The 23,569-nt window shown below is 42.6% G+C and overlaps 3 protein-coding genes across 18 annotated transcripts in view; 1 reads left to right on the forward strand and 2 right to left on the reverse strand.

Annotated features, from left to right (window-relative positions):
* Nucleotides 1-6,715, forward strand: part of LOC126985810 (adhesive plaque matrix protein 2-like) — a 23,990-nt gene extending 17,275 nt beyond the window's left edge. For 5 of the 13 annotated variants that reach the window (XM_050841207.1, XM_050841205.1, XM_050841206.1 and 2 more), the window contains exons 5-12: nt 489-617; nt 2,639-2,770; nt 3,206-3,337; nt 3,464-3,589; nt 3,794-3,916; nt 4,300-4,425; nt 4,962-5,087; nt 5,959-6,715. In XM_050841207.1, the coding sequence (XP_050697164.1) occupies nt 489-617; nt 2,639-2,770; nt 3,206-3,337; nt 3,464-3,589; nt 3,794-3,916; nt 4,300-4,425; nt 4,962-5,087; nt 5,959-6,011 (947 nt within the window). In that variant the 3' untranslated portion in view covers nt 6,012-6,715. The remainder of the gene's footprint in view (nt 1-488; nt 618-2,638; nt 2,771-3,205; nt 3,338-3,463; nt 3,590-3,793; nt 3,917-4,299; nt 4,426-4,961; nt 5,088-5,958) is intronic. The other 8 variants (XM_050841208.1, XM_050841210.1, XM_050841209.1 and 5 more) reach the window with 8 other exon arrangements.
* Nucleotides 1-13,144, reverse strand: part of LOC126985809 (serine-rich adhesin for platelets-like) — a 21,405-nt gene extending 8,261 nt beyond the window's left edge. Inside the window, exons 1-5 of one of the 4 annotated variants that reach the window (XR_007739071.1) lie at nt 13,071-13,144; nt 11,219-11,658; nt 11,006-11,088; nt 8,563-10,753; nt 7,812-8,181 (exon numbers count right to left, since the gene is read on the reverse strand). Coding sequence is in view for 2 of the 4 variants with exons in the window: in XM_050841198.1 (XP_050697155.1) it covers nt 8,096-8,181; nt 8,563-10,753; nt 11,006-11,088; nt 11,219-11,384 (2,526 nt within the window). In the remaining 2 variants the exon portion in view is untranslated. Of the gene's footprint in view, nt 1-7,554; nt 8,182-8,562; nt 10,754-11,005; nt 11,089-11,218; nt 11,659-13,070 lie in introns of those variants that run through there. The other 3 variants (XR_007739072.1, XM_050841198.1, XM_050841199.1) reach the window with 3 other exon arrangements.
* A 1,075-nt stretch (nt 13,145-14,219) lies between these two features.
* On the reverse strand, nt 14,220-22,881 carry LOC126985811 (keratin-associated protein 5-1-like). The gene is made up of 12 exons (XM_050841214.1): nt 22,505-22,881; nt 22,305-22,332; nt 21,493-21,675; nt 21,072-21,203; nt 20,131-20,259; nt 19,660-19,791; nt 18,745-18,867; nt 18,061-18,186; nt 17,712-17,834; nt 16,794-16,919; nt 15,912-16,040; nt 14,220-15,225 (listed from the first exon to the last, which is right to left on the reverse strand). Exons 1-12 carry the CDS (start codon nt 22,802-22,804, stop codon nt 15,164-15,166), a joined length of 1,593 nt encoding a protein of 530 aa, XP_050697171.1. The 5' UTR covers nt 22,805-22,881; the 3' UTR covers nt 14,220-15,163.
* Nucleotides 22,882-23,569: the final 688 nt, after the last annotated feature.

Below are 23,569 nucleotides of genomic sequence, written 5' to 3' on the forward strand. Positions count from 1 at the left end.
AGATGGGGAGGGAGGGTGACATACAGGTATACACAAAGCTTGGTATGGGAGAGAACACACATAGAGGTAAGCACAAAGGTGACTCTGATAAACACAAGGTGGGAGAGAGTACACAGGTGAACATAAAGCTTGAGAGAGAGAGAGAGAGAGAGAGAGAGAGAGAGAGAGAGAGAGAGAGAGAGAGAGCGCACAGGTGAACACAAGGCCTGGTATGGTGTAGTCTCTCTCTCTACCTCCCTACCTCACCCTCCTTCCCTTCCCTCCCTATAACCTCCATGTTCTTCCCTTCTCTCTCTCCCCTTCTCTACCTCACCCTCCCTCCCCTCCACACTTTACCTTCAATCCTTTCACCTCACTACCTCAACCTCCACTCCCTCCCTTTCCCCTCGAACCTTACACTTCCCTTCATTCACCTCCCTTCCTCCGTTTCTCCCCTTCGTGCCCTCACCTTCCCTAACTCACCATCTCTCCCTTCCTCCCACTGCCAGTCTGCACAACTGACTTCTACTGCATGAACGGCGGCGGCCAGTGCAAGGCGAAGTGCGCCGACAACGAGAAGCATATCAATGAGCACTGCTCCGGGAGTGGCTGCTACTGCTGTGCCCCGGTGGAGGAGGGTGAGTGTCCTGCTACTGAGTGATAATACTAATTATTAATGATAATATTAATGATAATACTAATTATTAATGATAATTGGTGAGGCATGACCTACCTTTTGTGAACCCATGCTGCGAGTCGTGAATTAAGCTATGTTAGAGAAACATAGCTTAATTCACGACTCGCAGCATGGGTTCTAAAAGGTAGGTCATGCCTCACCAATCTCTTTGTCCTTCTACAATAAAGTATTTGAGGCGGTTGACAGAGATGAAAATTATGATGTAATCTATCTTGATTTTAGTAAAGCGTTTGACAAAGTTCCTCACCAACGACTGTTGCTTAAATTACAGGCTCACGGAGTAGAGGGTAAAGTTTTGAACTGGGTCAAGGCGTGGCTTAGCAATAGGAAGCAAAGAGTGCAAATCAATGGTAAAAGATCTGACTGGGGATGTGTTACGAGTGGGGTCCCACAAGGTTCGGTATTAGGTCCACTTTTGTTTATTATTTATATCAATGACTTAGACACAGGAATTAGTAGTGATGTTAGTAAATTTGCAGATGATACCAAGATCGGTAGAGTAATTGAGTCGGATCAGGACGCTAGTATTCTCCAAGGTGAACTCAACAGATTATATGACTGGGCGGATAAATGGCAGATGGAGTTCAATGTAGGGAAGTGCAGTATTCTGAGTGTAGGTAGGAACAACCCTTCACATAACTATTGCTTAAATGACACTCTCATAAGTAGGTCTGGGTGAGAGGGATTTAAGGGTCTTAGTGAGCTCTGATCTCCGTCCAAGGGCACAATGCATTCAAGCTAGAAATCGAGCTAATAGGGTACTGGGATTTATTTCAAGGAGCGTAAGCAACAGAAGCCCCGAAGTCTTCCTCAAACTATATTTAGCATTAGTTAGACCTAATCTTGACTATGCGGTTCAGTTCTGGTCACCCTACTATAGAATGGATATCAAAATGTTAGAATCGGTGCAGAGGAGGATGACTAAGATGATTCAGGGGTTGAGAAACTTGCCATACGAGGAAAGACTCAAACAGTTAAACTTGCATTCTCTAGAAAGGCGAAGGGTGCGTGGAGACATGATCGAGGTTTATAAATGGATGAAGGGCTTTAATAAGGGAGACATTCATAAGGTTTTGTTGGTAAGAGAACCGGGTAGGACACGAAGTAACGGGTTTAAACTGGATAAATTCAGATTCAACAGGGACATAGGCAAAAATTGGTTTACTAATAGGGTGGTGGATGAGTGGAATAGGCTTAGCAGTCATGTGGTGAGTGCCAATACAATTGTCACATTCAAAAATAGACTAGATAAATTCATGGACAGCGATATTAGGTGGGGTTAGATACACGGGAGCTTAGGGTCAAAGGAGCTGCCTCGTACAGGCCTACCGGCCTCTTGCAGACTCCTGCGTTCTTATGTTCTTATGTTCTTATGTACTACAGTAATGATGATGACGATGATGACGATAGTGATGATGATGATACTGGTAATGATAATAGAGGTGTATGGTTTTGCTTTTGTTCCATCTCCTTCGCCCTCTTCTGCTGCTATTGCTACTACCAATACTACTACTACTACTACTAATAATAATAATAATAATAATAATAATAATAATAATAATAATAATAATAATAATAATAATAATAATAATAATAATAATAATAATAACACTCTTGCTACAACTACAACAGCTTCTACTACTATCATTACAACTACAACAACTAAATCAAACTGTCATTACTATTACTACTTCTACAACAACAGTGAATATAAACTTACAATAACTCCTCAACTAATACTTCTACTACTATTGATACAACTACAACAAAGCAACTACTACTACTATTACTACTTCTACATCAATAACAAAACCAGAAACAAAACCACTACAACTGCTTTTACTTCTACTACTATAATCTATCCCTCTACTACTACTACTACTACTACTACTACTACTACTACTACTACTACTGCTGTTACTACTACTACTACTAACACTACAACGACTCCTGTGCCTGCAGTGTGTACGACCAGCGACAAGTGCAAGTGGGAAGGCGGCGAGTGCAAGGAGAGATGCAGCTTCCACGAGGACGAGGTAGACAACGCGTGTACGGGCAAGAACTGCTGGTGCTGCGTGCCGAAGAAGGAAGAGGGTGAGTGACTTCCTCCTCCTCCTCCTCCTCCTGCTTTCATCTGCTCACCAAGCCCCAAGTGGCGGTCGAGCAGATTAAATCACCCAAGCGGGCGACCTCGTAATGAGCCAATAGGCTTTCTGTTGCCTGCATTTCCATGTTTCCATGTTTCCATGTTTCTTTTCTTCACCTTCTCACTCCCGTCTTGATTGTGAGCCTCTTCGGTAACTTTCCGTGCACAACATTTATCGTGAAAAATATGTTTTCAAAAGCAAATAAATAAAGAGAACTAATAAATATAATCCTCCTCCTCCTCCTACTCCTCCTACTCCTCCTCTAACTGCCCCCTTTCAAACCGATGTTCCCTTTCACTCCTTCTCTTCTAACTGCTTCTGTATATCCTACTACTATTCTCCTCCTCCTCCTCCTCCTCCTCCTCCTCCTGCTCATCCTCAGAGTGCGTGGCCGACTACAAGTGTGAGAACGCCGGCGGCACGTGCAAGGATAAGTGTGCTTCCAACGAGGACGAGATCGTGAGTGGCTGCTACGGAAAGGACTGCTGGTGCTGCGTGCCCAAGAAGGAGCCTGGTGAGTGCTGCTGACTTGTGCTGACCCTCTGTTGACCTCTCGTGCTGACCTATTGTGCTGATGTTTCTTATACTGGCCTCTTGTGCCGACTTTTGCTGATTTGACGTTATCCCTTGTCACATGCAGAGTGCGTGGATGAGTGGTGCACGGAGTCAGGCGGCGTCTGTAAGGACAAATGTAGCAGCAATGAAGAGGAGATCGACGGCGCTTGCAAGGGACCCAACTGCTGGTGCTGTGCCCCCAAGGTGGAAAGTGAGTAGTATGTGTGCCTGTGCGTGTTTGTCATTCACCAAGGTTATATCACGTGCTAGACTCGCGATCTTCAGGGGATACCATACCATTAATTAGTCTGTGTGTACTGTAAAGGGAAGGGAAAGGAAGGGAAAGTGGTGACCCTCTTCCCATTCCCTCCCCCACTAACTAACCTCGTCCCCCCTTCTCCCTCTCCCCTTCTAGAGTGCGTGAGGCTCCCCAAGTGCAAGAAGAGGGGAGGCAAGTGCAAGGATGCCTGTCTGCCCAACGAGAGAGCCGTGAAGAATGGGTGTGACGGCAAGGACTGCTGGTGTTGTGTGCCCAAGAGTAAGTCCTGTGTTGGGTCTGAGGCAGCCTTCTCCTGTTCCTCTTTTACTCCACTTCCTATTTTTATATTCCTCCCCCTCCTCCTCCTCCTTCTTTTGTTATTCCTTTTACCGCTGTTTTTTTTTTATATTCCCCCTCCTACTTTTTTTCTACTGTTCTTACTCTTGGCTTCTGTTCCTCTTCCCCTTTCTCTTCCTCTATCTACTCCTTACTCCTCCTCCTCTTCCTCTTCCTTTTTTCTCTTCTATCTACTCTATCTTCTCCTTTTCTAAATTTTAAGAGAAAGGAATTTAAAACGACAAACAATTATGCATGGACAAATCTGAATAACTGGACGACTATCATTATTTAACCTCCTCCTCCTCCTCCTCCTCCTCCTCCAGGGTGCAAGAACAACCGTCGCTGTGACAAGTTCAACGGCAAGTGCAGTAAGGAGTGTGACCTCACCTGGGACCAGATCATCCGCAACGGGTGCTTCGGGACTGACTGTGAATGCTGCGCCCCGAAAGGTAAGCATGTGTACCTGTGTGTGTGTGTGTGTGTGTGTGTGTGTGTGTGTGTGTGTGTGTGTGTGTGTGTGTGTGTGTGTGTGTGTGTGTGTGTGTGTATTTACCTGTTTGTGTGTTAATAGTTTTCATACTTTGCATAATCTATCTACAAACTTTTACTTTCTGTATTACTATGAAACCCCTGGCTGTATTGTGTGGTCACCAACCTATCTATCTATCTATCTATATGCCTGTCTGTCTATCCATCTAAACACTACTAAACTGTGTGGCTTAATTGTATGGTCAGTAACCTTATCTATATCTATCGATCGATCTATATATATTTAACCATCTAACTATACACTTGCAATCTGTATGACTGAATTGTGTGGTGGGTAACCCTATTTGTCTACTTATGTATCTACCTACCTATCTATCTATCTATCTATCTACCTCCCTATATCTTTATGGCATCTCCCTCTCACCACACACCACAACGTAACCTCACTACACACACCTCATCTCACCATCACCCTTCCGTCCCCTTCCCCCCGCAGGTTGCATCATCACGGGCAGGTGTGCGCGTCACGGAGGTGTGTGTCGCAGCAAGTGCCGCCACGGTGAGGCCGCTGACGAGTACGGTGGCTGCCTGGGCAAGGACTGTTTGTGCTGCGTGCCCGAGTGTGAGTATATCTATTTTTAGAGTAATTTTGGCAACTAAAAACAAAAAAATATAAATAAGTTCGCTGACCATGCCTCTCTTAATACTCTACTACTTTCTGTACCACTCTCTAATATTTTTAATACCCTCTACTATAAAACATGTCTAAGTTACCTGCTTTTCTTACTGTCTCCTGACATTGCCTGTTTTAAGTGTACCTGTCATCTCTTCTAATATACCTGTTGTTATCTGATTACCTGGAATACTGTCATATTATCTGTCCTATCACTTGTCTTTATTTATTACAACACCTGTCTTCGCTGCCAAATATCTATATTAATTGCTATATTACTTGCCTCTCATACTAAAAGACTTGAGACTATCACATTTATCCGTTAAAACACCTGTCTGTTTACTTGAGCAACCGTCTAAATTGCCACCTACCTGTCCTAGTTAAAGTTGTCTAACAGTTGCTAGTTTTCTTTACTTCATCAATTCCCTGCTAGAACAACTTTCGTAATTACATATTGGAACACCTCTCAGGATCAGCTTCATTAGCTGTCTATATTGCCATCAGTTATCTATATTTTCTCATTTACCTGCTACAAATACCTTTACTATATGATTTGATTATCTGTTCTCTTATCCTCCCTCCCTCACTCTTTCTCTCCTTCCACAACGTTACCCTCCTCTCTTTACACTTTTCTTGACTTTCCCTCCTCCCACCCCCCCTCTCTCCCTCCATCCTGTTACCCTTTCCTTTATCTTGTACTATCCTCTCCTCTCCCTCCTATCCCTTCTCTCCCTCTTTCCCTCACTTTCTCTCTCCATGCTCTTCCATTCACCTCATCCCCTACCTTTCCCTCCTCTCACCCTCTTCCTCTCCCCAACAGACAAAGCAGCTGAGCTTAACCAGGACAAGAACTTCGACCTGTTGGACTATTAAACCAGCCTTATTACCTGTGATCAACCATCTATAACCTGCCCTCACCTGTAAATTGGAGCTGCCACCTGAAAACATCTGATAAATGTCACCCGCCAACTGTAATTACACCTGGAAGAAACTATAGCTATCACTATATACAATGAATGCTTCTTGCGTCCACCTGTGACTACCTGGTAACTTTGAACACATGCACCTGTATTTATCTGTACCTTTAAACACCTGGCATATGTCTAACATCCCCTGTACAAATACCTGAGGACTCTTGCCTGCGACCAACAACCTGTTAACACCTGGTACTTTGAAACACCTGATTCCTAATCCATTTTACCTGTTAATTAACTCTTGATCTAATGCATGTAGGCAGTCACCTATAAACACGTGAGGCCTCTAACCTGAACAGTGAACACCTTTAATACCTAAGGCTATGCTTACTAATTTATTAACAGTTACCTCTTTGCAGTTGCACAGTAGAGTTGACTTCCCCTGTAGGTGATAGGTGACACTAAGCTTCCTATTTCTAAATAGTTTCATGGTCCTTGATATTTATTTCCGTGGCACCGACTATATTTTAGGGGATGAGTGGCATTAAACTCCTTTTCTAAGTGATTGAATGCTAGGTGATCCTTTTTTCCTGGCATTTAGTTCTATACAAAACATATCTGGAGTCGTTTAATTTATTTATTCATTTATTTATTTACTGTTTACATTCACCCTTTTGTTTTGAGAGGCTACGTTATTTATTTACATATTTATTTATTCATCTGTTGTTTACCCATTGGTTTATGAGTTTATTTATTTGTTCATTTGCTGATCTTACGTAAGCCTTTCTTCCATCGCTGCATTAAAAATAAAAGACTTTTTGGTGAATCTGTTGTTTTACTTCTATAAAATTACGTTTTTTGTACGTGTGTGTGGGTGATGAGAACAGTGATATGTACTTTGACACTATGTACTGTAAATTCCAAATCATAAACTGTAATACTTATAATAATAATTGGTAAATAAAACAGTAAAAAATCAAAACAAAACAAAAAAACAAGCTCAATTTTAACAAACAAAAGAACAACACATAACACAAATAAAAGGAACATGAGAAGAAGTTGTCCTGGATAAAAAGAAAAAAGTTAAATCAAAATAATCATACACAAAAATGGGAAACAATAAAACAGAACAAACTACATTGAATATAGCAAAAAAAAAAAAAAAAGGAAAGTAAAAAATTACCTGTAAAATGGTGAAAATAAAAATACGAAATAATTGAAATAAAGCGAAGAAACAACAGTGTGATAACAAACGGCCAATATCATAAATCAGCCACCACCACCACAACCACCATCACTACCACCACAACTACCACTACCACGGCATCTAAAATGAGAGTAAATGGGAGTAAAGGTAAAAATGGACAGTCTCTCTCTCTCTCTCTCTCTCTCTCTCTCTCTCTCTCTCTCTCTCTCTCTCTCTCTCTCTCTCTCTCTCTATATATATATATATATATATATATATATATATATATATATATATATATATATATATATCTAAGGGGTCCAAAAGTTAACTACGATCAGAGGTTCTAAAGGATGTCTAAGAAAGAACACAACCAAAAGGGTGACGAACCAATCTATGGGACTTAACCTTCCCCAGCATCCACCAATCACAAGCAGCCTGACTCCGAGAGAGGGCGTGGCTTGCATGAGAAATTACCAATGAGAGAGGGGAGGGGGAGGAGTTTATTCGCAAAGGTTAGGTGAACAGCGTATAAGGACTATCCACAAATGGCTGAGAAAAGGGCACCGTTACCTCCCTTTCCTTGGCCTCACCTCCTTTTTCTCCTCCCTTTACCTTTGGTATCTTGGGTGGAAGAGGATGAAAAAGGGTGAGAAAGGGATGCTGTTACTTCCCTTTTCTTGGCATCACCTCCTTTTTATCCTCCCTTTTCCTTTGGTATCTTGGGTGAAAAAGGATGAAAAAGGATGAAAAAGGGATGTTGTTACCTCCCTTTCCTAGGCCTCACCATTTTCTCCTCCCTTTTCCTTTGGTATCTTGGGTGGGAAAGGATGAAAAAGGGTGAGAAAGGGATGCTGTTACTTCCCTTTTCTTGGCCTAACCTCCTTTTTCTCCTCCCTTTTTCCCTTTGGCGTCTTTGGACTCTCCGGCCACACACACATCTCTGTACGGGACGGAAACGTGCACACATGAGACACGTACACAAATATACACACACAGAAGTACACATAAAACAGTATATACAATTATGTTAGTTTAAAGGATGGAAAACAACAGATATATACGTACAGACACACACACACAAACACATTTACACACAAACACACACAGGTATTCATTGGAAAGGTAATCAAGCACCTGAATATTGTAAGAAAGGTCAAACTATTGGTGAAAATATAAATGTGTAGGTATGGAATGTAGGGATGATGTAGAAATGTAGTTCTCTCTCTCTCTCTCTCTCTCTCTCTCTCTCTCTCTCTCTCTCTCTCTCTCTCTCTCTCTCTCTACATATCAGTTTCCATCCTAAAAGACGGATTTTCCATACCCATAAAAGTGATCCTCGTCAGACACAGACTATCCGTGGAGTTCGAGGTAGGAGGGGGGCCGGGTGGGGGTGCTGCGGCATTCTCCCCAACCCCCCCTGGATGCCCCTGGGTCTTGGGCGGGGGGCGTGGGCTAGGGGCATGGGTGAAGAGTGAGGTGGTGGAGGTGGTGGTGGAGGCGACGGTAGGGGTTAGCGTGTATAGCTCTGAGACGCTGACGGTGGCATGTGCGTTGACTTCAGGTGAGCTGGAGGACAGGGCGTGGGCAAACAGGTGATCCAGGTGACCCATCCTCTCCAGCACACCTCTGGCTATCTCAGGGGATGGTGGGGACAGGTGAGAGGGAGGGCCAGGTGAGGTCGGCTTCCCTTTACCTGTCTTGGGCTTCTTCGGGGCTTTTTTGGCGTCCTGTCCTGATGTCACACCTATACCTGAGTCTGTGTTCGCACCTAGCTCACCTGTACCTGATTTATCAGCTGTGTTCACCTGTGTGCCTGAATCCAGGTTGTTATCAGTGACTGGCTTGACACCTTTACGTGTCTTTCCGTCTGTCTTGGCACTGCCTTTCTTCTCATTTGTCTTCCCACCTGTTGCACCTTTCCCCCCTGCCTCCACACCTGAGTTAGGCCACCCATTGACCAGGAGTGGATGTAGGACTATATCATCTGGCCGGAAGGAGCTGAGGCCACTAACGGACGTGTATTCTTGGGCGCTGCGAGATACAGACTCCTCCCACATCGTCTCCCTAGCTTTTCGTGCACATGTCCTCTTGCCATCAGTAACGTCCCTGGGAGCTTGGAATATTTCAGGCGAACTTAGGTCACTGTAACTTCTGTACATGTTGACGGTGAAGGAGTGAGCGTCGGCAAACCTAACCCGGTGATCTGTTTCCTTGTGTTTACTTCGGCAGGACGACCCAGGGATGTAAACGGTCCCATCATCCGCGAAGACCAGCTTGGCTCTCCTGACGGCGCAGTGTTGGTACCCCGCAAACGCCACCGCTGCTAAAGCCACGCAGGCCAGAGACACGCCAACGCCGCCTAGAGCCATGTATAGGAATTTGACCCCATCGTGTTTCCGCCCTGGCTTGGTCTCGAAGACATGAGATCTCTCGGTCTTGTAGGTCTCGATATAGAAGGAGGCACCGTGGAGGTTGATTCTGAGGTTTCTATGTGTGGTCAGTGTTGCCAAGTCCGCCTCGCAGTTTGGTTGATGGGCGGTGTTGATGGTGAGATTGACGGATAGGTTCTGGCCCCCACATTTCATGTCCTCGACGCGTATCGTCTCCTGCGGGTACAAAAGGAGCGAGGAGAAGGACATCACGAAATCCTTGAAGACTTCCTCCGTGTTTGACATGTCCACGGCGTCACACTCCCCCCGTAGCCTCACCAGGACAAGCAGCCACACCCCAGCAGCCCCCTTATCACCTTTATCACGTGCCCTAAATGATGGGGTGAGATTCTGGAGTTCCGAGGAGGGCTTGCTGGTCACCTTCACTGTTTCCCGTTCTTCGTCATCACCACTATCATCACCTCTTGTTATTCTTGATATGAGTGCTTCTTCTTCCTCTTCCACCTCTTCCTCTTCCTCCTCCTCCTCCAGTAGAAGATTGAGTCTAGAATGTGTGGTGGTAGTGGTAGTAGTAGTTGTCGTAGCAGTGGTAGGGTCTATGGTAGTAGTAGAAGGGGTGTCGGTCAAAAAAGTGGAAGAGAGAGAAGAAGAAGAAGAAGAAGAAGAAGAAGAAGAAGAAGAAGAAGAAGAAGAAAAAGAAGAAGAAGAAGATGATGATGATGACTCAAAGGACAAAGAAGAAAAAGTCCCCTTAAACGTTGTGGGTGAGACTGAAGAAGCAGAAAAAGAGAATAAGAAAGGTGAAGAAGAAAAAGATGGAGAGGAAGGTGAAGAAGATGAAGAAAGTGAAGTAGACCAGGTGGGGACAGGTGATGATGGCGGTGTAGATAGGTGTGAAGGAAAGGTAAGTAGGGTGGGAGAAGTGAGGGGTGGCGGAGAGCTGGGTGGGGCAGAGGTGTGATAAGGGGTGATTTGAGATGTTACCCCGTCTTCTATCACCTCACCCTGCCCCTCACCCCCCTCCGAAGTCTTCCCTATGGAGTTGAGGGAAGAAAACGAAGAAGAGGAGGAGGAGGTGTTGGTGATATGTGTTTGCGAAGAGATCTCCCTCACCTGACGACCCTGAAACAGAAAGATGTGTAAACAAATAAACAAATAGATAAACAAAGTAATTAAGCAAGGCAATAAACAGCAAAGAACAGTAGAAACGTTTGTTTGCAACGAAATATCTCTTTGCAGGTAAGAAAATCTATAACAAGTAAATAAAGTTATGAACGAATATAGATCACAAATAATAAAATAAATATATATATAAAAAAATCACATTAAAGGAGAGAGAGAGAGAGAGAGAGAGAGAGAGAGTGTATCACTTACAATAATCACATAATCCTGATTTTTCCGTAGCCCTCTCCCTCCTCCTCCTCCTCCTCCTCCTCCTCCTCCTCCTCCAAATGATTCTGGAAACAAAAGAAAAGGTTACACAGACAATAATAATAATAATAATAATAATAATAATAATAATAATAATAATAATAATCAGCAACAACACTGATTAATCAACACAGGTAAACCAAACAATCAGCTTACTTGATCCAGCAAAGGTAACATCACCCACCACCACTACTATTAGGAGGAGGGTCAGGTGGTGAGACAGGTAATGCGACGCCATCACCCTCCCAAGAGGTAATTCAGAAGACTCTCCAGGTAAGCAATCAAGGTGAGTCCTCAAGGTGAGTCGCAGGTAAGTTCCCATGTGGTTGGTATCACTCTTACTGTCATTTTTCTTGTTTTTTCTTAATTTTTTTTTCCTGTTTGCTTGATTGTCTTTTTTGTTTGGGTTTTGTTGGTTACGTTGATTAGATTGTCGCTGGTGTGGCTGTAGAAGTAGTAACAGTAGTAGTAGTAGTAGTAGTAGTAGTAGTAGTAGTAGTAGTAGTAGTACAGCAGTAGTACAGTTATGTTTTTGTTTTTGTTGTTGCTAATGTCGTTTTTTAGGTCGTTGTTGCAGGTCTTCTCGTTCTTCCTTCCTGTCGATAAAAGAAATGAAAGCAATATTTTATCGCCATATTTACATAACACCTTTCAGTCAATCAATCAATCGATCGTTCAGTCTTTCAAATAATCGCTTTAAACATCATGACCAGCAGAAAAATTCAAACATTCACCACCACCACCACCACAACAACAACAACCACCAACAACAACAACAACGACATCACAACCATCAATAACATCACCACCGTCACCACCAACAACAACACCTATAGCATTTCATCACCACCACCGCCAAAATCATCTTCAAACTTATTATGATATTGTTTCATTTTTATATTCAATCAACTATTTATATAATTTTGCTACCCGTTATTTTTTTCAAAATTTCTACTACTACTGCTACTATTTCTACTACTACATCTACTATTACTACTATTACCACTAATAATAATAATAATAATAATAATAATAATAATAATAATAATAATAATAATAATAATAATAATAATAATAATAATAATAATAATAATAATAATAATAATAATAATAATAATAATAATAATAATAATAATAATAATAATAATAATACTGCCGATCACAACAAATGATTACTATTTGAGAAAAAAAAATCACACTAGAAAAATTAATAGATATATGCGAGTAGAAAAAGTAAGAAAGGAAGAGAGAAAAACGAGAAAAAGAAATTAGAATGAATAAAAGAAATAGAGAGAATAATTGACTAAAAGGTCCACTTAACTCAAAGGATAAAGAAAAAAAACACTTCACATTTGGCATAATCTCTCTCTCTCTCTCTCTCTCTCTCTCTCTCTCTCTCTCTCTCTCTCTCTCTCTCTCTCTCTCTCTCTCTCTCTCTCTTAATGGCCTCTTCATCCTAACACTCTCCTCCTCTTCCTTCCTCTTCTCATGCTCACTGTTCTTTTCTTTTTTTCTCTTTTCCTTTCCTTCTCATTTTTCTTCTTTCTACTTCCTCTCTTCATTCTTTTTCTTCTTCCTTCTGTGGTCAGACTAGAAAAGCAGGTTAAACTACGTCAAGTGATATTGAAAACTTAATAATAATAATAATAATAATAATAATAATAATAATAATAATAATAATAATAATAATAATATGTTGAATTAATGAATTATTTTCGTAAAGCAGAAAATATTTATATACTACTACAACTACTGCTACTTTACTACTACTACTATACCTACTAATACTAATACTACTACTACTGCAACTACTACTATTTCTAATGCTACTACTACTACTACTACTATTACTACTATTATTATTATTATTATTATTATTATTATTATTATTATTATTATTACAGTACTTGCACAAAAAAATCACACACACAAGCACATACTCACACAAACACAACCCCCCCCCCCCACCACCACACACACACAAACACCCCACACACCACATGTTCACCTCCACTCACCACCACCGAGCTCAGCACAACCACCACCACCACCACCACCACCACACTCACACACCAACGAGGCAGGACTGGGAACGAGATACTTCAGCCGGGCGTCAATACCCACCCTGCTCCCTGCCTGGGTCATCTGATACCCTGCTGAACCGCCCTCATTCACCCCTGTCCACCCCTATCCTCCCCTCCCTGCCACTCGCTCACCCTCACGCCTCGGCCAAGACTAGCGTAGTTTGCCTTTAAATGATTCCGTTTTCATCGAAACCTTTGTCCTGTTTTCTTTGATTGGTTTCGTTTTCTTTAGCTTATTGCCATATGGATTTGTTTTTCCCTTGTGTGTCTGTGTTATTTTTTGCGTGTTCTCTCTCTCTCTCTCTCTCTCTCTCTCTCTCTCTCTCTCTCTCTCTCTCTCTCTCTCTCTCTCTCTCTCCTCGAATTACCGAAGCCATGAGAAGATTAAGCGATAGAGAGTGAAGGGAAACGGAAGTGGGAGGAGAGAAGGGGAGGAGGATGGGGAAAGGAGGGGAGGAGAGGGAGGGAGAAGAGAAGGGGGAGGAGGGAGGGAGTGAGGGTCGGGTAGAAAAGGGGGAGAGGAGAATGGAGAGGGAAGAAAGGGGAGGATAGGAAAGGTAGAAAGAAGGGAGGGATAAAGGGATGAATAAAATTAACGGAAAGAAAGGGTGAAGAGAGAGGGGGAAAAGGGGGGAAAAGGAGAGAAAGGAGAAATAGTAAGGAGAGGAATAGGGTGAGGAATGGGAAGACAAAAGAAAAGGGGCTTGAGGGTGATAAAGTGAAAGATGGAGAGAGAGAGAGAGAGAGAGAGAGAGAGAGAGAGAGAGAGAGAGAGAGAGATTGTAAAAGGGTTGTCATGAATTATAATGTTAGGGATCAATTACCAATAAATTATTCTCTCTCTCTCTCTCTCTCTCTCTCTGAAGGTGTGACATACCGACGGAGGAATGTATGTGTGTGTGTGTGTGTGTGTGTGTGTGTGTGTGTGTGTGTGTGTGTGTGTGTGTCGACAGGTTCATGTTATTTTGTTCATTTATGTTAATATTAATATGATGCTCTAAACACACACACACACACACACACACACACACACACACAAATACACACAGGGATGGAGTATAAAAAATCATATATATATTGGCCAAGGACAGAATTTATTAACCAAAGCAATCATGGAAAGCCGAAAAATTATAATATAAATAAAAATATTAAAAATAATAAAAAATAATAAAAAGCGGGTCTGCATAATGGATCAATATTTGAAGACATAATAAGTAGATAGATAAGATATAAATATAGATAGATAGGTAGGTAGGTAAATACAGGTATATTGATGGAGATAGGTAAATAAATAAATAGACACAGACTGGAGGAAGATAGATAAAGAATAACTTAAGATAAAAGGATAATGGATAAAAATGAAATAAAGAAATGTGATGAAGTCAAATACGGCAAGCAAAAAGAGAAGTAGATTATGACGTAAAAAGTTAAATAATCCAATTATATCAAAGAAACAAAATAATAGACAAAATAAATGAACTAGTAAATGAAAACTAATTGAACTATTTTATTAACCTGCCAGCCTTTACTACAACAACAGCAACAGCAACAACAACCCTCACCTTCCTACATCACTACTACTACTTTGAAACGATAATAAATGTTGCTGAATTAACTCCAAAAAATCACCAATAAAAGTCGTATCAATTATTTAAAGATGAATACGATAGCTAACCACTTCAAGCAACCAAAATGTAAACAAATGCTGCACTAAAACAGAAGAGTATTGCCACTACTTTAACGAATGATCTAACTACTTTAAAAAGGATCGCAACCAACATCAAAAACTACCCAAAGTGGAATATAAACAAAGCTACAAAATTGAGAAAAAGGAAAAATCACTTGGCCAGGTAAATCTCAGGTGTTTGCAAATTACAGGTGGGAAATTCAACACTGCAGGTGGTATACCAGTTCCAGGTGTTAGAGACGGGAACTAATTGGCAGGTGGTGTAAAGGTAGCAGATGACAGATGTTACCGTTGATAGGTAAGGAGTGGCAGGTGTTTGCATTGACTGGCTTAGTAGTCGTCACCTTCCTCAGTATCCAAAACGCGGTCCTTTACATAATGCCCATACTCCTCTGCAATTGGAAAGGTCAGGGTGAGTGAAACAGGTAAATAAATGCAATTAGCAGGTTAGCGTAGGAAGGAAAATCAATCAGCACTATCTTCAGGTTATTCCAACAGGTGAGACTCATTAAGAGAGATTAGGTGAGGTGAAGTGAGTGAAAAAGGTGAGTGACAGTAATTAACAGGCAAGCTTAGGGAGGGAAGTTAATTAGCGCCATTTGCAGATTATTTTAACAGGTAACTGGTTCACAAAGGTAAGTCAGAGGTAGGATGAGGTACATATAAACACACATACAAACATAATATTAACACAAAGCACAGACACACTCAGACACACCTGATAAAAAAGACACAGACACAGCAACATTAATAACATGACACAGAAACAAACACAGACACAGTAATACTTCATAAAACACAAAATCATACATACACAAACATACTAAATAAAAAAACAGACAAGCACAGCAATACTTCATAAAAAAAAACAGAATCACATACACAGCAATACTAATAACAACACACACAGACACAAACACAGACACAGACACAAATGCAGCCATACTTAGCCAACAAAAACACACACAGACACAGCTATACTTCATAAAAACAGACAAAAATATATACACAGATATACTAACACACACACACACACACACACACACACACACACACACACACAGAACGCCATACTCACTCTCAGGGATGCAGCAGGTACAACCCTTGCCTAAACAGCCGCCATACGGGTCAGCCTTCTCTCCATAGCGACAACCGTCAGAGCGACACACACCTCCGTAACGCGCACAACCGCCCTTGATTTGGCAACCTGCCGAGGGAAGGTGTGTGGTGAAAGGGTGTGTGGGGAGAGGTTAAGTGGAGATGTGTGGCGATTGTGTATGAGGGAAGAGGTATGTGTAAAAGGGTGTGTGGAGGGAGTGTGTGGTAATGTTGAGCGTGTGGAGAGGTGTGTGTGTGTGTGTGTGTGTGTGTGTGTGTGTGTGTGTGTGTGTGTGTGTGTGTGTGTGTGTGTGTGTGTGTAACAGGGTGTGTGGGGAGTATGTGAAGGTGTGTGAGGGGAGAATGTGTGAAGGTGTGTGAGTGGAGAGTGTGATGACCGGGCAGGTGGGGAGAGAATGTGTGGTGAAGGTGTGTGTGTGTGTGTGTGTGGAGTGTGTGTGGTGATGTGCAAGTGCTTCATAATTTTTTTTTAAACCCTACTGAATAACACAAGGAAATTAATGTGACCAGGGTAATTAAAGGTGTTGGCGTAATACAGGAACACACACACACACACACACACACACACACACACACACACACACACACACACACACTGCAATGAGTAAATATTTTTCATTAGCACTTATTGCTGTTATTATTATTATTATTATTATTATTATTTATATTTTCCTTTTTATTTTCAATCATATTATTTTGTTCATTTGTGTCTTTCATTTCATTTCATCTTCCTTTGATGTATATTTTCAGCTCTAGGGCTGCCTTGTACTTCATGCAATAAACCGTTTATTATTATTATTATTATTATTATTATTATTATTATTATTATACACACACACACCTTTCGGGGCACAGCATTCGCAGCCGGATCCGAAGCAACCGTTCTTGATGATCTGATCCTTCGCGAGGTCGCACGTCTTGCCACACACACCCTTGTACTTGTCGCAGCGGTTGTTGCTCTTGCACTCTGCGGGCGGAGGAGGAGGAGGAGGAGGAAGAGGAGGAAGACGGGGATGAGGTGAAATACTCAATAAGCCCTCCCAGCAACACCAATAATGACAATAATAATGATTCCAAAACACACATCGTTATAGTCTTATGCTTCCTTACAGATCACATGGACGCCGAACACGTAAGATCAAGAGGACCTGGACAAGAGTACGCAATGAGGCAGTAAAAGGAAATGACAGGCAGTAAGAGGAAAGCCAAAACAAGGGAAAGCTGTAAAAGAATTAGTAACAGAATAATTAGTAGGAGGAGATGTAAGAGGAGAAAGAGATGAAGGGTAAATAAGAGCAACAGTAAGATAATAAGCGAGGATAAGAACTGAGAGGAGAAATAAAGAGGAGGAAGAGTACTATGAAGAGGAAGAGAACCAGCAACAATAATGACAAGAAGAGAAGCAAGATAGGAGGAACAGAAGGAAGGAATGAAAAAAAAAGACAGACGAGAAATAAAAAGGACTAAGAGTACTATAAAGAAGAAGAGGAACCGCAGTAATAATAAGAAGAGGAGGAAAAGGAGTAAGAAAGAAGTAGAAGAAATTAATGAAAGAAAGAATGAGAAGATTGAGAGGAGAAATAAAGAGGACTAGGAGTATTAAAAAGAAGAGGAACCGCAGTAATAATAAGAAGAGGAAGAAAAGGAGTAAGAAAGGAGTAGAAGAAATTAATGAAAGAATGAGAAGATTGAGAGGAGAAACAAAGAGCTTTACGAGTGCTATAGAGAGAAGAGAACCCACAGCAGCAGCAGGACTTACGCTTGGGGGCACAACACCAGCAGTCCTTGCCCTCACAACCGTTCCTGATAGGCCTCTCATGAATCTGGCACTTTTCCCTGCACTTGCCTCCCTTACTCTTGCACTTCTTCAGCCTGCGGCACTCTGCAGGAGGAGGGAGAGGACAAGGACGAGGAGGAAAATATTAGTGTTCTCTTTCTAAAACATCATCAAGGACTCATTTCACGTTTAACTTGAATATTATTCACTGTATACAATAAAATGGAAGAATGATAAGGCAGATGAGGCAGATGAAAGCTTGTTGCTCTATACCAAGGCTTCATTTACCCTTGAGATGCCTCCTGTAAAAATATAAAGACACACTACTCACTCTCCACCTTGGGGGTACAACACCAGCAGTTGGGTCCCTTACAAGCCCCGTTAATCTCCTCCTCGGTGCTGCCACACCGCTCCTTGCACACGCCGCCGGACTTACTGCACCACTCGTCCACACACTCTGCAGGGGGAAGAGGGTAGAGTCAGCACAGTCACCATGGAATCGCCACAGTCACCACAGAATCACCAAAAGGGCACTTTAGGCACCTAAGCACCTTAGGCAGAGACGACAACAATCAACAAGAGAAGAAATCAGACAAAAAGCGAACTAGGGGAAGAAATTAGTAAAATTAGACAAGAGGAAGAAATTAAACAAAAAATAACGCAGAAGGGTAAGAAATTAGACAAAAATCAGCCACGAAGAAAAATGAGACAATTTTCCCAAAAAAGATAAATAAATAAAGACAAAATATAGATAACAAGGGGATGAAATACAACAAAAAATACCAAAAAGGAAAAGACAAAAAAGCCAACAACGGGAACAAAATGAGTAAAAATAGACAAAAAGAGGAAGAAATGAAACAAAATATATCGCAAAATGGTAAGAAATGAGACAAAATTAGCCAAAAAGAGTATGAAATACGATAAAATGAAAAAAAAGGGAAAGAAAAGAAAGAATGACCCGAAAAAAGGGACAAAATATCATCCAAGAATCAGGCACACGGTCAGCGGAACTTACTATTGGGCACGCAGCACCAGCAGTCCTTCCCGTAGCAGCCGCCAATAATCTCCTTGTCGTTGGGGTCACACTTCGCCTTACAAGACCCTCCGGCGTTCTTGCACTTGTAGTCGGCCACGCACTCTTGAGGGGGGGGAGAAGGAGGAGGCGAATGAGGAGGAGGTGGAGGAAGAGGAAGAGGAGAAAAAGTGGGAGGAGGAGGAGGAGGAGGTGGAGGAAGAGGAAGAGGAGGAAAAGTGGGAGGAGGAGGAGGAGGTAAAAGAATAGATAATTTGTTATTTCTCTCTCTGCTTCACAGTCACACAATTATATCATCATAATTATTCAGCACACTTAGTTCCAAAGAATGGTCATAAATAGAAAAAAAGTAATAATAAAAATAGAAAAAAAATAATAATAAAGTAAGTAGATTAGGAGGAGGAGGAGGAGGAGGAGGAGGAGGAGGAGGAGGAGGAGGAGGAGGAGGAGAGTTATCATAGAGAACTTCGGAGGAGGAAAAGGAGCCAAAAGGATATTAGAGATGAGGCTTAGAACGAAGGGAAACTAGAGAAGGATGAGGAGCAAGAGGAGGAGAGAGAGGAAGAAGAGGAGATGCTATAAAGAAAGGACTTAGGAGAAGAAAAGAAATGACATAGAGAAAAGGAATCAAAAGAAATATTGAAAGAGACTTAGAGAGAGAAGGAAGAAGAGGAGGAGGAGGAACATTATAAGAAGGATTAGGAGAGCTATTACGAAAAAAAATATAAGGAGGAAGAAAACAAATGAGCTGAATAAATGGAGAAAAAAAGAAAAAAAGACAGGACACAGGAAGAGGAGGAGGAGGAGCTGGAAAGAGAGGTATACAGTCAAAACGAAGTTAAGGAGGAGATGAAGAAGGGAGGAGGAAGAGGAAGAGGAGGAAGGTAAGGGCCTTACTCTCTTCCTTCTTGGGGATGCAGCACCAACAGTTCTTGCCGTCACACACGTTCTGAATTTCCTCCTCGTAGAAGCTGCACCTCTCCTTGCACTCGCCTCCTTTCCACTTGCAATTTTCATTGGTCTTGCACTCTGCAGGTACACAGAGTTAATGAAAGGTGAGGTGACGTTAGGTGTGGCTAGGTTTGGGTAAGGTTACGTTAGTTATGGCTAGTTTAGGTGAGGTGATGTTAGTTATGGCTAGGTTAGGTCAGGCTATGTTAGGCATGGCTAGGGGGCGGTGGTCAAGTGGGTTAGATCATCATGCCATTAATTAAGGCGAGGAGATTCAAACCCCAGTACCGCACCTTGACGTCTTAAACACCCCGAGCCACACCCCTCAAAAAGTGACCCTACATGAACATGTGGTAGAAAGCTTTCAAAACAAAACAAGTAGCATAGTAGTAGTAGCAGCAGGAGCAGGAGACTTACTCTCAACAATCGGGGCACAGCAGAAGCAGCCACTCCCGGAGCAGTGTTGCTTGATGTCTTGTTCGCCAGAGGCACACTTGTCCTTGCACTTGCCTCCCTTGTTCAGGCAGTAGAAGTCGGTGACGCATTCTGCCAAGGGAGAAAAGAGAGGGAGTCTGAGTGTGAGTGTTTACCTGTCACCTGTGTATTCATTAGCATGATCCTGAGTGACCTTAAGATTACCTGTGTGATTCTTTTCCCCTTGAGCTGCTTCCTTTACTGTACCTAATTCACTTGTGTTTCAATTAGTATGATTTTGAGTGAGCCTGGGGTTACATGTGTGATTCTTTTTTACCTTGAGCTGCTTCCTTTACTGTATCTAATACACGTGTGTTTCAATTAGCATGATTCTGAGTGAGCCTGGAGCTATGGGCTTTCTTGTACCCTTGAGCTACTCCCTTTACAGCACCTGAGTCACCTCTGTTTTAATTAGCATGATTCTGAGTAAGCTTGAGTCTACCTTCAGGCTTTTATGTGCCCTTGAGCTGCTTCCTTTACCGTAAAAAAAATCTACCACGTTGTGTGCAAAGGGAGGTCCCAGTGCTTTCTTTTTTAGCGATTAATGTGATGGACAAAAAAAGCCCGCTATGAACTGCTTCCGTAATGAGGATAAAAAAGAAAAAAGCCTAGTTCGGTCCGGGAGTTCGATACTCTCCTCACCCGATCATTTGTGTTCGCTTGTCACGTGTGTTAATTAGCAGCATCTGAGTGTACCTAAGTAAACTGGAAGACTACCTGTACTATCACCATCATCGGGCTTTTACTTCTCTATTTCTATATTCATTTATTCATTCTAATCAAGGTAGAGAAAGTGTTATTTGTTTTGATGCATGGGCTAGCTAGTGTATTCACCTGAGTAGAGGTATGCCCCTGAGTTACCCGTGTGCCACTTGTGTGCTCACCTGGCTTGCTGGGCGTGCAGCATTGGCAGCCCTTGCCGTCACAGATGCCCCACACGTTGACGACCTCCCCGGTGGCACACTTGGACTTGCAGATACCACCTTCGTTAGCGCATCGATAGTCTGTTTTACACTCTGCAGGGAAGAATAATAGTAGTAATTGTAGTAGTAGCAGCAGTAGTAGTAGTAGTAGTAGTAGTAGTAGTAGTAGTAGTAGTAGTGAGAAGTGAGAAGTGAGGAGTGAGGAGGAGGAGGAGGAGGAAAGCAGTAGAAGTCGTAGTAGAAGTAATAAAAGGAGGAGAAGAGGAAGAGGAGGAGTAGCAGGATAAGTGTTAAAATATATACCACAAACTTGACTCAGACCTCGAAACAGATCGAGGTAGCAGCACACCCTCACCCCCTTCATCCCCCCCCCCCCCCTCACCTGGTTCCTTCTTGGGGGCACAGCACCAGCAGTAGTTTCCGCTGCATCCGTTGGGAATCTCGTCCTCCCACTTGCTGCACCCCTCGGACCGGCAGTGACCATTGGCACTCTGGCAATTGCTAGTCGGGATGCATTTTCCGAAGCTTAAGTGACTGACGGTTCTGTCGCTGAGTGGGGCATCACCTGCAGGGGAGGAAAGGTAGGCTGGGTAATTAAGAGGAGGTGAGGTAAAAGGTGATGGCATAAGTCAAAGGTTAGATGTTTGTAAGGCGGTATCGAGTTGTCAAGTGAGGATTTTTTTTTCTTTTACGGTATAGGAAGCAGCTCAAGGACAAAACTAAATGAGAAAAAAAGTCCGTTAATCACTGCTCCTATATAAGAAAGTATAGATGAGTGGCAAAAAGACAGGTCGATTTCGGGTGGAGAGGTGTCTTGATACTCACTTCTTGAAAGAGGTCAAGTCGTAGGGAGGAGGAAATACAGACGAAGGAAGGCTGATCCAGAGTTTACCAATGAAAAGGATGAAGGAATGAGGATGCTGGTTATGTTTTGCATAGGGGAATTAGAGAGTATAGGGATGAGCTAGAGCAGAAAGTCGAGTCCAACAGAGCCTTGTGAAACACCACTGTTGATAAGTTAGGGGAAGAACAGTGACCGTCTACCACAGCAGAGATAGTTTAAAGACAGAATAACATCAAGTTCCTTCTGCCCTAACCTAAAATAATAGTTTGTGCAAGGTAATATTCTCTCTCTCTCTCTCTCTCTCTCTCTCTCTCTCTCTCTCTCTCTCTCTCTCTCTCTCTCTCTCTCACCTTGTGGGTTTTCTAGGTCAGCGTTACCCTGAAAGTTAAAATTAAGAAATACATTATTATTATTATTATTATTATTATCATTATTATTATTATTATTATCAATACCTCAATTATCATTTACTTGTATTATGTAAACTTAAGAATCGAAACACACATCATGGCACAATCAAGTGGGTGGGTGGGTGGGTGGGTGTCCTTACCTCTTTCTGTTCCGCTCCGGTTTCTCTAATGTTTGGCAGTTCACCGGCGCCTGGAGTCTCGTCTTCCCCGTCTTCATCTTCATCTTCATCAGATCTCTCATCTTCATCAGACTCCTCATCTTCATCCTCGTCCTCATCACTCGAGTCCTCATCGTCATCGTCAGCCTTCACCTCACCCCTCGTCTCGGCGGCAGCATCCGGGGTGTCAATATCCCCTGCGTCCTCTGCTTCTTGTTGGTCCTCTGCCACTGCCCCGAGCAGCCCCACAAGGAGTAGCACCAACAGGAGTCTGAGCTTCATGTTGTCAGTGGTGGTGGTGGAAGTGCAGGTGGAAGAAGTGAGCTGCTACCTGTGCTACCGTAGGACAGGTAGACTGTGATGTTGCAAAGATCTCTGCACCTATTTATACACCTGCAGAGCGATTTGCATTCACACACACACACACACACACACACACACACACACACACACACACACACACACACACACACACATGCATGCATATAATTCACACTTGCAATAAGCCCACTCTGAACACACACACACACACACACACACACACACACACACACACACACACACACACACACACACACACACACACACACGCACTCACACATTCACAACAGCAGACTCTTCCCATAAATCACCATTACCTGTCCCCCTGCCTCGCCCTCACCTGTACCCCAATACCCCCCCTTACACCTGCACACCTGGCTAAAAAGTGGTGAGGTGTTCGCTCCACTTGCACCTGTTGTTCCGGGTCTGTGGAAGTCGGTTTTTTTTTTTTTTCTCTACATTTAGCTGGGTCGGGGTGACTGTCCTCTCATGCATGTCTGTGGAGGGGGGTGGTTATGGGGGGGTGTTACCTGGCCTAGTTTGACTCAGGTAGGCTACTCATTAGCAGATCATCGCAGTGACACCTGAGTTACCTGTGTATCGCCTTACGACCACGACGGGGTCATAACAGGTTAAAAGGTGAAAGAAATAGTGATAATAATGATGACGGTGATGGTGATTTTTTTGACATTCGCCCTATAGCGCTAGTGGGCTTTCTTGACGTGG

Source organism: Eriocheir sinensis, chromosome 60 (genome assembly GCF_024679095.1).
Source record: "Eriocheir sinensis breed Jianghai 21 chromosome 60, ASM2467909v1, whole genome shotgun sequence".
Lineage (NCBI taxonomy): Eukaryota > Metazoa > Arthropoda > Malacostraca > Decapoda > Varunidae > Eriocheir > Eriocheir sinensis.

What these genes read in the sequence shown, in the direction of transcription:
- LOC126985811 (XM_050841214.1), bottom strand. Translation starts at nt 22,804, where the DNA reads ATGAAGCTCAGACTCCTGTTGGTGCTACTCCTTGTGGGGCTGCTCGGG. An exon ending in TTGTACCCCCAAGGTGGAGA is followed by an intron (nt 17,835 to 18,060) that starts GTGAGTAGTGTG and finishes CTCCTCCTGCAG; the next exon opens with AGTGCCGCAGGCTGAAGAAG. An exon ending in CTGGTGTTGTGCCCCCAAGC is followed by an intron (nt 16,920 to 17,711) that starts GTAAGTCCTGCT and finishes CTCCGCCCGCAG; the next exon opens with AGTGCAAGAGCAACAACCGC.